Source organism: Pipra filicauda, unplaced genomic scaffold, assembly GCF_003945595.2.
Source record: "Pipra filicauda isolate LSUMZ 115617 unplaced genomic scaffold, ASM394559v2 scaffold8_size5757611_pilon, whole genome shotgun sequence".
Taxonomy (NCBI): domain Eukaryota; kingdom Metazoa; phylum Chordata; class Aves; order Passeriformes; family Pipridae; genus Pipra; species Pipra filicauda.
In genome coordinates this window covers 5,246,252-5,263,857 of record NW_024105087.1, presented here as the reverse complement: position 1 = coordinate 5,263,857, position 17,606 = coordinate 5,246,252, and the positions used below count along the sequence as shown (strand labels likewise).

The following is a 17,606-nucleotide window of genomic DNA, read 5'->3' as shown; positions in this document are numbered from 1 at the left end:
ACCATCAGAGATGTTGAACTGAGATGATGTCTTTGGAAAGTGGGTGGGAAATGGGAGGTTCACCCAGTTTCAGTTGGTGTGGGATATGATGACAGTACTCATTTGGCATGAATGTTAGGGAGCACTGCTATGATTATTTCACCTGTCTTGTCTGATTAGACTGGCAGAACTCAGAGGAAAGAGGTGCCCTGAAGATGCTCAAGTTCTGTGGTGGGACAGGACACCACTTAGGACCTGGACACAACCTTGCCAGGTTCACACAGCAATTGTGGCCTGTGCAGTTCCAGCAGTGAGGTATCCAGGCTGGGGTGCAGCTGATGCAGGTGTCTTTGCACTGTGCTTCCCAGGTCTTCTAGTTCTGGAGTTAACCTTCACCTTGGAGCTTTCGTGCATGTGTGTAGACAAATGCATAGGTGTTTAACCAATCTTCTAAATAAACTGCCTGAAGAGAGAAAAAGCAATTTAATTGCAATCTTAAATACTCTTCTATTTACCGTGTTACAAGAAATGCTATCAAATCTGATGAATTAAAGCAGCAGACAATTCCCTCACACTTTTTCACTTAGAAATTTCTGGTTACAATGCAGGTTTTTTTCTGTTTGTGCTGTCTCTGCTTATATGAACTCCTGAAGTACACAGATATCTGGCTGTATATCCTCATGGGTCAAACAAGACACTTTTAGCTTATATTTCTCTCATTTTTACCTGGATTTTTCTCTTAGGCTGAAAAGAGCTGTCACCCCACAGAGGGGAAAAAAAAACATGCATGGTCTTAAGCAAGAGTCAATTTTGCTAAATCAAGGGAAATGAGTTGGGCAGCAGCAAAAGGAAGCTTACATTGTGAGTACCACAGTCATATGAAGAAGCCATAGAAGGAACCACACCTGTAATTAAAGACAGGAAAATGTGTACCTGTACGTCACGCTTAGATTTGTGATCTTATAGTCTGAGGAAACTCCCTAAACTCTTTTCTTTAAATTTAGTACAGTATTTCTTATGAGCCAGAGCTTCTGGCTTTTCTATGCCTCTGTCTCATTCACAGACATGTCATGAACTTGCACGTGATTCCCTTGTAATGTGCAAGATCTACCTCCAATTCCCGCTCCCCTGTTTTTTGGTCCCTATAATTAAATTCTATCTTTCTATTCTGTTTTATTAGTCTTGGGATTTTTTCCTTTTCTACAAGGTGCCATTCTGGAGTGCCCTGATCTAATTTTCTTAGACACATTAACACATAACAGTCTGTGAGCCACTCAAGGGAGTGTGGGAAAACTGAACAAAGGATTTGAACAGGAAAGAGTACTGTAAAAGATTTTTGAGATAGAGAAGCAATAGTCATTGTGCACCTACTAGAGAGAAAAAAAACCCAATTGTTCCCAAGGTCTTTATATTAACACAAAAGTGGTGTGGAGCAAAGAGCTTCTATAGCAATGTGTGATGTGGTTCCTGACTCTGTTTGGAGCCTCAATGAGACAGTTCTTGTGCTTAAAACATACAGCCTGAAGTATGTGTCACTGATTCAGACCCCAAGAAACCTTAAAATGATGGTCATGGAATTCAGAAACAGAGTAACCAGTTATCTCTATATCCACCTCAGTGTGACTTTGCTGTACGATGTCAATATGGTTTTGCTTAGAGAGTTCAGTAGAATCAAGATGTTCTCTCTGCCACTGCAAATGGTCATGAGTAGTGATGTCTCGTGTTACAAAACTAAATAGTCACCTCGAAAATGTTCTTGTAGCATTTTAATTAGATTGTAGTTGTTAAGATCACACAGTGCATTTAGACACGCTATAAGAATACAGTTGTATTGTTATAAAAGATGTATCTTCCAGGTTGCTACAGGAGAAATGGCACAGGCAGTTGTAACTGGGTTCCTGTTAAAGAATGTAGTAGTTTGTTTACAACTTATAATATGTCTACTCCTGAAAAACATTAGCACGATACAACCCTCATGGGAAGCTTTGATTTATACTGTAAGTGTTGGGTCAAATCAAGACAAAATTTCTCCCATAATATTAACCTTCTGTTTGAATTAGCAATTTGTTTTTACTTCCAGTGTCAAATAAATGTAGTTTTGAAGTATTTTAAAACTCATATTAAAATATTTTCAATATTGGAATTTCAATTTTGAAAGGCTGACCAGGGATAGAAATTAGTAAATTTTATCTCTTGAAGAACATTAAGAACATAGAAAACACCATATCTCCATATCACCACAGGAGAAGTTGTAGTTCAGAGTTCCCATTGATTATAGATGTTATAACAGGAATCTAAAACTTGCCTGGTGAGCTAAACAGTGCAGGACAGTATCACCATAGGCCAGCCCATAGCTACTGTACCTCTTTCCATTTAAAGCCTTTTGAGTTTGCATGATTCCTGCTGTAATGAGTACACACAACCTGTATTCCTTTTTGCTTTTGAGATGTTCTTCATCTGTGGTGGGAGAGGACAGCAGATGGGAACTGAGCTAGACCCAGTATGTAGAAGGCCAGCATAAAGGACTCTGCACATACTATATATTTATACCTAGAAATGGTCCAAATTAATTGCTCAGGACTGTTTCTGACAGGTAATAGCACTATTTTCAGCCAGAATGATTTATATGGCCCAGAAGCTCTTTAACATACCAGCACAGGCCCTTTAGGTGCCCCTTATTTCTCATGTTCACAGTCCATACCTGAGGGGTAGTGGATGACTTTGGGCTGATGCTCAGCATCTTATGAAGATGGGCAAGAAGTAGCTTGCTCTCAATACAGTGAAAAAAAGCAGAAGAGCCAGCAAAGGTGGTAAAATGATCTGTGTCAGGTGAAGTTCTGATGCAGTTCTTTTCTTTCTAGGATTTTGCACTGCCCCTGCTTGCAGTATTCATCCTGCTTTTGTCTAAGTGAGTGAGAGTGGTGGAACTGAGGGGTTGGGGCAAGAATTTTTCTGTGCAGAAGTCCTATTAACCTGGCACAAGATGTGCCCTTGCTGTGCTTTCCTTTCCAGTGGTTAGAGTATTCTTGGCTGGAGGAAGTTATGGCCAAGTAGAAGCTAGCCTGGTGAGTGAACTGGCACTGCCTAAGGCAATGTTCAAAGGCTTGTTTATTATTTGGGGCACAGATGGCAAATAAATATCCACTATTTCATGTAATCAAATGACTGGTTTCTGTCTGAGAACTAAGAAACAATGCCATTTCCCTCATACAGTCCCTCTTTTGTATGCCATCATCTTTATTATATCTGTCTAAAGAGACTGCTGAAGACATTCTAGCGTCATTCAATCTGTTGATCAGTGATTAAGAGAAGCAGTAAAATGTGGTGAACTCTGCCCAGTGACCATTTTAGCAGGATGAGAAGCTGTCTTTCCTACAAGGCTAAGGAGGAGAATTTTTCTGGCAACTGGTGACAGAAAGAAAAGCAGGATCTCTTGTTATCTGCTGTCTTCTGAACAACCACTGTCATGATCCCAGCCTCAAGCCAGGACTGCAGCACCACCTCTCACCAAGGATGTTGTTCCAAAACAGGTTCTCCCACCCAGTGTGCAAGAGAAAAATCCACACACAGAGTCAAGGTATTTGATTTACTTACAGTTCTGTGCAGAAAGGGGTGCTGGCTGGCAAATCCACAAAGCCAGCATGATGACTATCAAAACCTTTCACTATTTATACATTTTAACAAACAAAACACCTTTTTTATTCCTTCACGGCATTAGAGCTTAGATGATTTATGTGCTTTAGCTTTCAAGAGCTTAGATGATTTATGTGCTTTAGCTTTCAAACAATGTTTTTCTGATTGTTTGATTTTTAATTATGGGACTGCTCCAAAGATGGTTAGTGTCCAGAGGTGCTAGATGAGCCAAAACCACAGAAATACCCCCATCCCCACAAAAAAAACCCCAAACAAAACCAAAAAGAAAAAAAAGAAAAACCAACCAACCAACAACAAAAAACCCAAACAAACAAACAAAAAGACAACAACAACAACAACAAAATCTTTTATATGGGGTGGAGGGGAAGAATGGATCAACCCCAAACAAAAGTTTTTTTCTGGAACTTCAGTAGCAAGTGAGACTGTGTTGTGTTTCAGGTTGAAGTCCACCTTCTGGATTACTCAACAGGATAGCAACAAAATTTAGAGCAAAATTCTTAGAATATAGAAATATTTCCCAAAGCATGAAAGAAGCAGAAGCATTGTTACTTTGTAATCCCTACCTGTTTGATTTCTACCTAAAAAAAAACCAAAACCAAAACAGTCAAAAAAAACCAAGCACAAAAGAAACCAAACACCAAGAAAGCAACATTTAACACCATCTATTTCATTTTGCTTCAAAACATGAACTCAGCAGGAGCAAGATACAATCTAAATCCCCATTTTTTCAAGCTCCTGCTCCTCAATCCTTCATGGCAATAAATATCTCAGCCATTTCTTGCTAAGACAGCAGTACAAACGGAAAGGATTAACAACAGGACACTCCTGTTGTGCTTTGTATGTTTATTTCTGCCCCTGCAATTTGCAGACAGGACAGTAAGATTTACAGAATATAGGGCTTGTGTAATGTGACTGTACAGCTTTTTCTTTCACAATGAGACCAAAACAAGTTGCCAGTTTTCCAAGTTTTTAAGCTAACTCATATCAAATGAACTTCCAGTCTAGATTGACCAAAGCATCCCTAACTGTAACCCAAACATATTGCTACCCTGAAACAAGTTCTGAGGGTGGAAAAAGGGGCTCTGTAACATATCAAAGGAATTTTTAGAATAGGTGTGACAGCTATACTTGCCCTAGCAGGCATGAAGCCTTCCAGACAGTGACCTGCACCTGATCTCTGTCATGCAGTGGCTGGCTTCAGGTATGTGACGCTGACCTCTGAAGTCTCCTGGCAGGTGAACTGCAGAGGGTGCCCATTACCTTTTCCACTTTTACCAACAAAGAGCAAGACTCCATGTATCCCTGGTTTACCATAAGCAGGGAGCAGTCTCCAGGTTCCTGGCTGCATTTCTTATGAACTTTGCGACAGGAAAAGAGGGTGCTGTCTAACTGCCTTACGCTGCAGGGAATCCAAGTCAATTGCTGCTTCCCAGAGCAGCTCATTTCCAGAGTGTGGGCAGATACTGGGACAACTTTTCTCATTACATGCTTCTCTGATTACTATAACATTTCTGTCTTGAGATATTGAGTAGTCAGTGAAATGTATGTGACCAACATTTTTTTATAAGTTTTTCTTTTGTGATTGAGAACTCCAATGTAAGTGGAAGAACACAGAGCCCTTCTCAGGCTGTTCCTGTTAAGATTTATGTGAGCTGCTTACTCCCAGATATTGCCAGTGATTGTGGAAGCCATGATGAACACTGAGATCTGTTGAAATCAAAGGAAGATTTAGAGGTAGGCAAACTGACGTCGGTGTATGTGATGGAGTTGCCCGGATTATTAAATAGATAGATATTTGTAGAGATTTTTTGCTAATGTGGCTGCCAGAATTGCACATAAGTGCAATACCAGCACTGGCTGGTATTTTGATAAGCAATTTGAGGTGTTGAGGAATGGTGTTGAGGAATGCACCTGGTGCCAGTAGCCTGGTGTGCAGCTGCAGTGGGAGCTGCAGGTTGTACCCTGGGTGGAGGAATGGCTGGAGCCCCAAGCAAGGGGCCGTGACTCGGAGCCAACCCTTTGCCTGACAAAGGGCATGAGGACCTGTGGGCTCTGGCTGTCACCCAGAGACTCCGTAGAACCCAAATAAACAACAAGACCTCAGATCAAAAGGCACATGCAAGGAGCGTGAAGAGCACGTGAGGAATCGTTGCACTGACTGTAAGGGTATAAAAGCCCTGTGACTCCTTTGTTGAGGGTCCCTTCCCAGAGGCAGCAGCTAGAGCTGTTATGGTGTTGCTGCACCACCATTAAATTATTTAAGACATTTGGGACTCTGCTATGGGAAACCTGTCTGAGTGTATGAGTGTGAGGTGTGTAGGGAGTCAAGCAGGGCACCCGTTGGGTCACTGGAGCCACCTGCTGTGAAGGGGCTTCAGTCCCAGCAGTGACAGCCTGGGGTGGTGTGAGTGTGACTGCCAGAGTGGCTCCCAGATGGTCAGACAGGAAAGTTTTCTTAACTGTGGGTCAGGAAAGAATTTGGGGTCAATGTAAAGAAAGAGAGCCTCAAATGGAGATGGTAAGTGTAGAGGAGAAAACTGGAGAGTCAGTGTCCTAGAGGCTACAGGTTGGGGTTAGACTAAGTTTGCTTGACAGCATCAGTAGGAGGGATGTGCATACAGCCTGTTATAAAATCCTTTCACTGTTGTTTTGTCAGGCTGTTTGTGCCTAGCAAGCCTTGATTTGAAGGCAGATGTTTTGAATCAACATAAAGATATGTGCAGCAGAGAACAGCCCTTGTGAAACCTGTACTCTGCCAAGAGTCAGTGTTGAGCAGAGGCAATGCTCTACTCTGGGGCCAGCCGTGGTGCTCCAGCGTGAGTGAGGACACACCCCGGGACACGAGCAGGTTCCTTGCAGGAGGGCTGCGTACTGGTGCCTAAGGGTCAGCTGCAGATTACAAAGGCTGCAGGATCTCTACAGCTGTGTGCCCGACAGTCACGCCAAGACCTATCCATGCAGCAGCGGAAAGCAAACAGGGCAAACACTTGTCAGCACGGCCCGAGCTGGGCCCTGCATTTACCTCTGTGCCAAGCGGGATGCATTGAGGAGCCCGGCTTGTCTGTCCCTGCCCGCCTGGGACGGGGTGTCCACCTCCCTGCCGAGCCCGGGCACCGCACCGGAGGCTCCCCACGCCCTGCAAGCCCCTGCCCCTCCCTGGGCGGGGGACAGCGCAGCGCCCCCACGGCCCCCGTACCGCCGGAGGAGGGAGGGAAGGACAGAAGGAAAAAGGGGAGGGAAGGAGAGAGACAGAGAGGGAAGGAGAGGGGGAGAGACGGGCGGGCACCGCCGCCCCCGCCCTTCTCCCCCCGCGCCCGTGACGGGCTGCGAGCAGGCGGGAGCGGCGTTACCGCCCAGCCCGGCTCCAAGGGAGCATCGCTCCGTCCCTGCCGCCGCCCAGCACCGTCCTGGATCGGGGCCCGGGGCCAGCTGAGCACGCAGGTGAGGGACCGGGCAGCAGGCACCGAGAGGCGCCGGCGGGTGCGTGCGGGGAGCGGGGGAGGCCGGGAGCGGCTGCGGGGGAGCCCGGAGGAGCTGCGGCCTCCCCGGGGCGACGCCGGGCTCCGGCGGGGCGGGGGCCGGGCGGGGGTCCTGACCCGGCAACGCCCGCCCCCCGCGGGCCTGGGGCGGACCTGGTTTCGGCTGGCGCTGGATCCCGTGAGCATCCCTTAGGCATCCATTGAGCATCCCGTTAGCATCCCGCGGCGGGCACTCTCGGCTCCCCTGCGTGGGTTTTGACTCTGCCCGGTCCCTGGCCGAATCTGTCCAGCGACCTCGAAAGAGCGTGTGAGGTGCCTTGTAGTAAAACACAGTGCATGCTCTGGCTTTGCTTTTTGCCTCATTAGCTGTGGGTAGAGGTTGGTCAGACCTCGGAGGCATAAGGTTTTCTGTTAGAACTGACTACTGTAATGTTGAATTAACAAAATCACCTGTCAGTCTTCAATCCTGCCGTGTACTTGGTCATGACTTTCCTACACAAGTGGCCAATCCGATGGCTCGTTCCATTCTACGCTGACAATTAATTGTGCATATGGAATGGGCAGAAGTTCCTAACATTTTCTCTCTAGTGGGGTTGATATCTTAGGGACTTTAACCATCACACAGTCTGGATACAATACAGTTAGCAGGTTTTTCTGTGCCCTGGGACAGTCACCTTGCCCTATATAAAGATAATTTTAAAGTCCATGTGATATCCTTTATTTGAAATGCAGCGACTGTCACTGCAGTGACAGCAGTAACAGAGAATGCTACCATGTTGTGTGTGATGGTGTGTTTCCCATAATCTTCATTTCTACTTTCTGTATTGTAACATTTAGTTTAAGTTGGTTTTGTTTGGTTTTTTTTAATATGGTTGCATGCTGAGCTAAGATCTTTGGTTAAGCCATGTTTAGTGATACCTAGGTCTCTCTTCAGAGTTATTTGGTTTGGTACCTTGATGTGCAATTTGTTTAAATTCTCCTGTGCAGTACAGATTTGCCTTTATTTCTGACATACTACCCTGTTAAAAAGCTAAGGCACCAGCTGTCAAAATGCATCTGGGAAATTGGGACAAGAGAAAAATATTATGCAAAGTCACAGTAAGCAAGACAGAGTTGAGAAGAAAGACTGTTTTAAGGAAAACTAGATTTGCAATGTAAGTTACCTTGTCAACTATTTCAATTCTAACTCTTTGAAGGCTGTAAACCAGAACATAATTGTGCATCTGTCAGAAGTATGGCTATACTAACCAGTAAAGGAATTTTACTGAAGCTTTCAAATGTATTTCTTGTTGTCTGATCAACGTACCTTGTCAGGGACCTGTTCTTATCCAGTCCCAATGAAATGGTAAAAGAGGTTAGCTTAAACTGTATGACTTTGGGTTCATCCTGAAAAAGTTGTAGTGCATTCATGAGGCAGAAAAACAGCTACTTTGGGCCTACTAATGCCTGATCACAATAGCAGCATGGTTAGTGCACCAGTAATTTCATAAAACTTATTAAAATAGCTTATTGATAAGGCAAAAATCAGAGTACAAGTAAACAGTTTGTGCTTCATCTAAGAAAGCAGATATTTTCTGTGCTGTGGTCTTCTGCAAGAAGAATACGATTGGACAGGAACCTGGTCAGGGGTTTTGGGAAAAACTCTATGTGCAGCTAAGGCCTGAACAATATGGCCCTAAGCTCATTCCTTCTCTCCTGGTGGAGTTCTCCTTAGGCCTGAGCTGAACCAAACTGTAACCTGCCACTGTTGGGGTGCACAGATGGGATTTATAGGCAGGCTTTGCTCCCCAAGACTGGTTCTGGTGTACAGTGGGCTGGTGATTGTTGAACACTAGAGTCTCAAAAGTAACAGGTTTTTTGCCCCATCAGCTTGTGCATTTAATACAGTCTGACCAAAGCAGCAGGCACTTCTTCCTTGATCCTCTTAAAATGATACAGTAAAATATGCCAAAGATGGTGTCCAAGGAAGAAGATGGTCTCTGCAAATCTGCTGAAGGCTACTCTTTGCAGCGAGTGCTCGGAGCATAGCTGTTCTCAGGAGTCCAGGACCTTTTTTTTTTTTTTGCCCAGTCACTCTTCATGAGTAGCCAATGGAAGGGGGTAATTCCCCATAAAAAGATAATTGTTCCTTGACAGCAATAGCAGCTGTTACACTAACATATATGAGCCGGTTTTAAATAATTAAGTGAGCTGCAGAAATTGTGCCACCTGCCTGCCTTTGATAGGGGTACATTGGGTCTAACTCTATGCTGTCCTGAATTTGTAATCAGCAAAAGACAGCTGGGTTTGTCAAGCTTTTGGAGTGATGTCTGTATGAGGAAGGGCTTGTCATTCTGGGAAAGAATTCAGGCATATGCTCAGGCAGAGAACTAGCCTAGAAATGTACAGAATCATATTGAAGAGATTAATAGAGAGGAGTCTTTCTGAAATTGGCTTTTCCTGATTTTGGCATCCTTGGTTTTCTACTGGAAGAAATAAATAAAAGGAGGTGGTAGTTCTGCATGCAAGAAGCAGACCTGTGCAACTCCTCGCTGACGTCCTGCCATGGTCTGCAGATGAGAAGTTTACAAGGGTTGGAAGGGAACTGATACAAGTACTAGAATTAGAGGCCCATTGAGAATTAGATAATACATATCAGGCCCAGAAAATCTGAAATTTCAGAGAATATTTCAGTCAAGCTGCCTCTATGCTCATTCCTGTTGATACCCGTTCCTGGGCATCTCCCTACAGTCGTGTTTGGAGAGAGTTACAAGCTAGCCAGACTCCTCTTCTGATCAGTATGGTCATAATCCTTAATTTTTTTCCCCAGAATTATTCTTAACACTTATTCTTAATAACCACATATCCTTTATGTTAGGCTGATATGTAGCCACTGGTTAAATTAGTCTGTGTACTCAATAATTATTCCTCAATGGAGAAGTGACCCAACTTTTATTTTTTGCCTTCAACAATTTTCTTGCTTCAACAGTCGAGCTCAAGGTTTTCTGCTTCCCACTGTTTGTCTCATCTTTGTTAGGCTGATAGGAGCTTACACATCTCTTTGACTCCCAAAAATGAAGTGATAGCCATCAGATCTTCTGCTTTGTCTTTAGTACCCTACCCACCTCTTTTCTTTGCCCTTTACTACACTGACTTGCAGGACTGGAAAAGATGAAAGCAATCAACTGTGTTTGCTGTAGTTGTATATGGCAAATTCAGCTGCCAGTTAAATACTAAAGTCATTGTTTGCCATTCCATGATTTTTATTTTATTTTTTATTCTTCTTGGAGAATGAAATAAAACTGCAAATTTATTTTCTTGCCTAGGTCTCTGGACAAAATGGGGAATAGATTAGTGAAACCCAAGCATCTGAGGCAGACAGACAGACACGTAGCAAACCTCGCTATTGGCTGTGCTGCCAACCATAAGTTTTTGATGGACCCATGCCTAGGCATCAGTGTGATCAATGGGCAAGCTGATGTTCTTTGCAGCAAGATACTTGAACTGGAAAAGGAGCTGAAGAGAAAAGACCAAGAGCTGCAAGACAGTCAAAGTCATGTTGCTGAGCTTCAGGAACAGTTGGCTATGCAGACTAAGGTCATAGCAGAACTCACCAAGGAACTTCAGAGCAAGTGTACACAGCTGAACAAGCTCCAGGATGTTGTTAGCACTCAAGGAGAGCACTCTCTTCAGCCTTCTCCATTGAAAGTTTCTGCCAGTAGGAGGAGAGGAGCCAAGGAAGGTGTGTCTGCAGAGCCGACAACGCGACTGTATGATTTGAGCAGGAAAGCCATGTTTTCCCTTGAAAGAGCAACGGTCCGAAAGGATTCCAGGTGAGCTCATTTCAGAGGGCTTATGTGATTGCGTTACAAGGATAATACTTTTGTCACAATGATATACTGTTCTCATGATAAATCAAGATTAAAATAACCATCTTTTTCATATAGGCTTTGTCGCTGTGGTCGCTTAGGCAGAACCTAAGTGTCTTCTAGGCTAGACCTAAGCCTCTTAGCTCTGGGTTTGCCTAGTGCTCACAGCTTAAGCTATCGTCTGGAACACTGATGAGAAGATGCCTGGATGCTTTCACCCGGTTTCATTCTTAATCCTACAGCATGGATGGCTTGGGAAGGAGCAGGTGACTCCAGCTCAGCTCTCCCGAATGCAATAAGGACACTGTTCCTGAGCTGTGCACAAAGTTTGTCAGCCCAGTTTCAACTCGATCTGGTACAGAATGCAATGAAATATTTTGTATGGTGTGATTGTCCTCTTAGCTTCCTCCTGCCCTCCAGCTTCTGATAGTCATGGTGTATGTAGGAACTGAATTTTACTTGTTCCTCTTTGAATCTAGTTATGCTTTCTAGACTCTGAAAGACCCAGAAATATCTGTGGTCCCAGCTGATCTTGTGGACAGATGTGTTGGACTGGTATCCTTAAACATAGGGACCTTGCAGTGTAGACAAAACCTGAGTATCTGTTTTAAAATGGTGGTAGCCAGAATCTATCTGGACTTCAGCTAGTGGCTTAAGTGCCTCAGATTTGTGGGGAGCTTTATTATTCTGTTAAAAAAATCATGACATATATAAGTAGACCTGAGAGTTATGAGACTTGATTTCTCATCCATCATGTCCAGCATTACACATTAGAGGGTGTCTTGTGAATCAGAAAGGCTGCCTGAGTCACCATAAAGCACTGAGAACTTCAGCTAGCAGTGTTTTTCCACAAAGTAAGAGGACTGCATTAATATTTTATCACAAGTACCTGGGCAGTTTAAATCATTGTTTGTTTTAGGAGTGTTCTACTTGTAATCACCTACCTGACTTCTCCTTGGCACGATCCTTGTACTGTTGCCCACCAGATGGTTTTCTAGGGTGCTTTCGGAGACAGAATTGTAACAGCAGTGAGGAGTAAAGGCAAGAGAAGAGCCCATTGATTAGCTAAGTGCAGCAGTCAGAACAAAACCAAGTATTGCAGCTTAAGCAATCTAAATGTAATGCACGTCATCTTTTGATGTGATAGTGGCCAAAGTATCATTTGATCTTCCAAATACTTTGGAAGCAAACATAGCCAAAAAACTCCATCACAAAACTGTACTACTATGCACTACTCTGCTTCTCAGTTAGATAAGCTCGTGATACACACTTGTCTGACACCACCACCTTCCTACTGAGACAACCAAATGCTGAAAGGTACAAACATTTGGTTTCCTTACCTGGGCAGCAAATACTGTAGTAGGTTAAGTTCATACAGTTGGCATACATGTAAGAACAAAGTCTGACCTTTACTGTCTACAGAATTCTGTCCACTGTAACTAGCAAATACTGATCCTTTAGCCTAACAGTGTCTATAGAAGCGTTTAGAGTTGCTGATATCAGTGGCTGCCTTGCCTTTATAGAGAAAGGACTTAATGCAGCCCCACTTCTGCATAAGATAATTGCAGTGTTGCTACACTGTTGTGAATGCAGTTATTTCAGAAGGAGGGGAAGCTCCATGCTATGTTCTTGAATTTGCATTGAGTCCAGAGTGTCACTCGCCCCTTTTAAAAATATTTGTAAAACAAATGGCATAATGTTATGCTATTCATTAAGCAGGGTTTTGAGTGCCATGCTTTTGTTTGGAGTATCTCAGCATGACTGATTTTAATGAAAATTTTAGAAGCTTTCAATGGTTCTTATCTATCCTATATGAGTGGATGTTTTTTCATGTTTTTTCTTCTCTTGAGCTAGTTGGGTAAATCCATATCATTTCAAAAAATTAGGTTTTTTTCCTTAATGGCAGTTTAAGCATTGAAAATTTAACTAAAGCCTCAAGATTTCAGAGTTTGAACATGGTATATGAGAGCAGATCTCTCAGAAGTCCTTCAAATGGAAAATATTTTTAATCACTTAACCTTTGCAGTGTTAACAATCTAGGTGTCTCGTTATCTGTAGGATAGTTCTCCATTTTTCTGTGTTCTTACAGAGCATGCTATTACCATCAGCAGCATTTAAACTGCCTTTATCAAGTCCCTTCCTATTAGGGGCTCAGGACTGTGACCCAGTTCTGTTATCAGCCATTATGGGCTGGGGAAGAACTATCTTGACCCTTGACATTGATGTCTTTTACCAACCAATACCAGCAGATAGCCAAAAATCTCTCATTAGTAGCAGAAAGGTACATTAAGAGAAAGCAATGGCAAAACATGTTGTACCCTTGCACCTGTGAGGTGACATCTGTCTTATGATAGAAATAAATTCCCAATCCTGTTCACAAAAAGCTATTCTTAGGCTGTCAGGTGCTATTTCTAGAATTTGACTGGGAATGTGTTGAAAGAGGCAGGGGGAACATTTCCATGAAAGCTAACAGGAGGTAGGGGAACAAAACCTGGAGAAGGATGCTGTGGCAAAGCTGGCTCTGGGCAGTGAAGAAAAGTCCTACTAGAGGTGGGACCAAGAGATACCTCAACACCAGAACAGTTCTGTGGCTCTGTGCACCCCCTTTTTACCTTTTTAGTAGTACTCATAAGGACAGCAACCAGTGCAAGTACTGGACTAAATGTCTTCTGTCCTCTCAGGACATCTAGTTATTTCCAGCAGCCATTCTCAAAAGTGGAGCAGGTACAGGAGAAATGGAGAAACAACTGTTAGTGTGCTGGATGCCCAGAAATGAGCAAGCAACTGATTCAAGAGCCTGAACTACAGTTACCATATTCCTGAGTCCTTCACTCTGTGGCCACCTGCACTTCCTGGAAACAGCATAGCCTCCTATGTAGTTCTGGAAGCTTTTGTCCTCATTTCAAGTATTTGGTTATATGGAATTACTGTATTTTATTGCAGTATTGTATGCACCATGCAGGCCAGAGTGAATTAAATTAGAAGTTTGGTTTTAGCAGAAAACTAAGTTAGAGCTTATGTTCCAAGAACCCTCTTGCTTTCAGCAGAAGCTAAGTTATGATCTCCATTTCTAAACACAGTCCTTACCGTAGCTACTTGATTTTGTTTTCTTGCCTCATCTCATCGCCTTTACTTATTTTCAGTCATTATATGGCTACAAACATTGTAATTGTATTTACTTGCCCTGTGGTTGTTCGTTTCTGGATTGTCCTCAGGAGATTTTCCCACATAACCTAGTTTTGATGACAGCCTTGCATTGTTTTATGAATACAAGCAAGAGTAGACCTTAAATGCCTCCAGAAGGCTGTCAGTGTTGACTTTGTTACACGTCCTTACATGCATGTTAGGAACATGGAGCCTTAAAGGCAGAATTTATCTTTCACTTCAGCAGTAAAGCAAACCTAACCATAAAAGCTTCATCAGTGCAGCAGTTGTTTAGTTGCATTCATTTCTGACATGGATTCAAAGCACTGCTTTATAGGAAGCCCTTGACCCAGGACATACACAAGTTCAATGAGAGCTCATAGATTGCCCAGTAGGTATGTATAGCCTGCTTTGACTCAGTTGGTTAGTCATTATTAGTGGATTCACCCACTATTTATTTTCCCATGTTTTCTTCTTCTTAAAATCCAACCACTGGACTCTTCCACCAGCAGCTCAAATATAGACTGTTCTTGTCTTTACAACTCACTCATTTGCAACTCCTGTGCATTTACTACAACAGGAAGTGATACAGAGACTGTCTCAGGGAGCAGCCAGAACAAGATTGCTCCGCAGGAGTAAGTGAACCAGGTTACTGCAGCACAGTAACCGGGATGCCATCCCCAAGGTCTGGGCAGGGTAGGCTCAGCAGGGTGGTGATAACAGGGTCCATCAGCAGTCCCACAGAAGAAGCAATCAATCAGATGCAAACTCTAGCCAAGAGACAGAAACGAAGTACTTACAGTATCGGGCCAATACCCATCCAGAAGACAAAACCAAAATCAATTATTTCCGTAACATAGCCCAGACAAGAACTGAATGCCCATACCTGGGCTTAAAGAGAATATGCATTCCAATGGGCAGAGGATGTGTGGTGGTCCCAAGGGAGGCTGAGCAGTGTAGGTAAGACCTATTACTGCCCTCAGGGCTCTGACAGATCTGACCCAAGTCAGATGGGTACAGTGTTTCCCTTTTTCCAGTCACCTGGAACTTCACCTGACTGCCATGACTTTTCAAATATCATGGAGAGTGGCTTGGCAACTTCCAGTTATAGTCTAAAAATTCTTAGAAGCAGTAGAAGAAAGGGCCTGCTTTGGGAAGATTCTCCCATGTTTGGTCATTCTTAAGGAGACTGAACATTTTTGACATCCCACATGAACAAACTATACAGGATTTTCACTCAGATAGCAGCATTTATGCTGTTTGTTGTCATCTGTGCAAAGGAAGTGGGCACAGTAGGGGTAGGAAGAGTTTTTTAGGGTTGTGGATGGAAGGCAAAGAGCAGTGCAAGAAGAAATCAGCACTAACCCTCCACCTCCACACACACCTCTCCTGCATCCTGGGCTTACTTTGTGAATTTTGGGACAACGTTCAAATAAATTTGCTTCGTAGTTATAAACAGGGAATGCCACAGGATCAGTGTTATTTTACCAGTGCAAGGGAAGTACTCTGTAGTCATTTTTCAGCCACACTCATCAACAATTTTCTTCGTTTTACCCACCACCAGTGTCTTCTAACATTCTCCTAAGAAAAAACAACACCTGTTAATCACGTTTTTGCATACTTTTACTTCCATGCATCTTTTCACAACTCAAAAGAGAAGCCCTTGATGAAGTTTTAGTACCATCAGTGTTGACTTTCATATCATCGGTGCTATGTTTTTGCTCGATATTAAAAAAAATGGTTTAGAATCTTAGAAAAGTTGGCCTGATCTTATAACAAGCTGGCAATCCTGTGCAGGCAGTGCTGTGTGAAGACATACATTTCACATTTCTTTCCTTCAGATAAGCAAGGCTACATACCTGAGCTGTGCAGTGGGGAAAGAATATCGTGAGAAACGGTGCAAAATTTTCTGGGGAGCATGTCTTCCTGCAAGGATTGTAAAATCCTGCAAGGATTGAAATATTTGTCAGTGGTACTGGTCATGCTAGTATGAGAAATAAGGGGGAGCATCTTGAGGGGAATGAATGCTTGGTGAATAATATACCACAACCATGCTGGGTATTTTAAACTTTGCTGTTTTGTTTGCAACCAGTGAGAAGAAGCTTATCACGGATGCCCTGAATAGAAATCAGTTCTTGAAGAGACTGGAGCCTCACCAGACACGAGATATGGTGGAATGTATGTATGAAAGGACTTTTCAGCAAGGCAGCTACATCATCAGACAGGGAGAACCGGGCAATCACATTTTTGTGCTCAAAGGTGATTATTGCTTGCTTGTACAACACACGAGTGCAAGAAGCAGGAAAGTAGTTCAGAAGTTTTGGCAGAAAGCCACAGTGATGGTGTCCGTGCTCCTAAATAATCTATTCTGGCCCTGATGAGGGCGATGCAAGTTGTGACTTTTATGAAACAGAGTGAGAAAAACAAAAAGCACCTTGGAAACTTGAATCTTGATTTAATGCTAATTCATTACCTCTTTCGCTTACAAAAACCTAGAGGCAAGGAAATTCTTTTTTTTCTTGCAGCCAAGCCCTTTTTGTCAAAAGGAAGAACAGGGATTATTTAGAATATTGAAGACTTCTCAATGGTGAACCCACTTCTAAAATAAACTTGCTTTCAACATTCTTGAGAGCTTATACTAGTTTTCTGTGTATGGGAAATCGAGAGGTGAGGTCTTCATTTACTGTTCTTAAAGCTGAAATGTTTTTTGAGGTTTTTTTAAAGACCCGTTTGGATTTTTTCCTGGAAAAAAAAAAAAAAAAGAGAAAAAAACAAACAAACAACAATGCAAACAAAAAGCTTTAGGGTGAAAAAGCTTTCCTAAAATAATGCCAACTGGTCTGAAATAATCTCTCTGCAGTCATCTGTGCTGACTGCTACTATGCTTACACACAAATCTCAAATTGCAGATCAGTCTTAGTGGTCTCCAAGTTTAACACATGGAAGTTGCTCCTAAGAGGTATTGTCTCTTTCATCATCTCACCCTTAAAAATTAATTTGCATATTAATTTCAATTTTGGACCACTAAAAGGCCCAGAGACTCATATGAATTGGAGTTCATGCTGTAAGGAGTATGTTCTGTTGAGGCAGGAATATTTAAGCTAGAAGCATCCTGGTATATGTTGGAAAAACATTTTCTGTCTTCTGGTTTCATATAGATGGATTAGTTTGAAAAAAAATGATGGTAACTGTGTTAGGATAACACAAAATTCAGACTGTTTTTGGCTTTTACTAGATTTGTAGTAAAGCTTAAGAACAATTTCTTGAAGGAAAATTTATCGAGCTTTTAATTTTTCTGCCTTCTCCTTTGCATTCTGCACATATATACACATACATGTGTATGAACAGACAAATCTCATGAGTAATTTCTCCAGTGAACTCCATTTTAAGACCTTAAGTTTGTCTACACCACACTAGACTATCTGAACCACTATTGACTGGTTTGTTGTAGCCAAGATTTATCCCATTAGAATTTACAATGGCCCTCCCTTCAAGAGCAGAT

General features: G+C 42.7%; 1 protein-coding gene across 1 annotated transcript in view; it reads left to right on the top strand.

The window, feature by feature from the left end:
• Positions 1-6,913: 6,913 nt before the first annotated feature.
• Positions 6,914-17,606, top strand: part of PRKG2 (protein kinase cGMP-dependent 2) — a 33,933-nt gene continuing 23,240 nt past the window's right edge. The window contains exons 1-3 of the mRNA XM_027738546.2: positions 6,914-7,074; positions 10,418-10,924; positions 16,197-16,363. Coding sequence (XP_027594347.1) covers positions 10,431-10,924; positions 16,197-16,363 — 661 coding nt within the window. The 5' untranslated portion in view covers positions 6,914-7,074; positions 10,418-10,430. The remainder of the gene's footprint in view (positions 7,075-10,417; positions 10,925-16,196; positions 16,364-17,606) is intronic.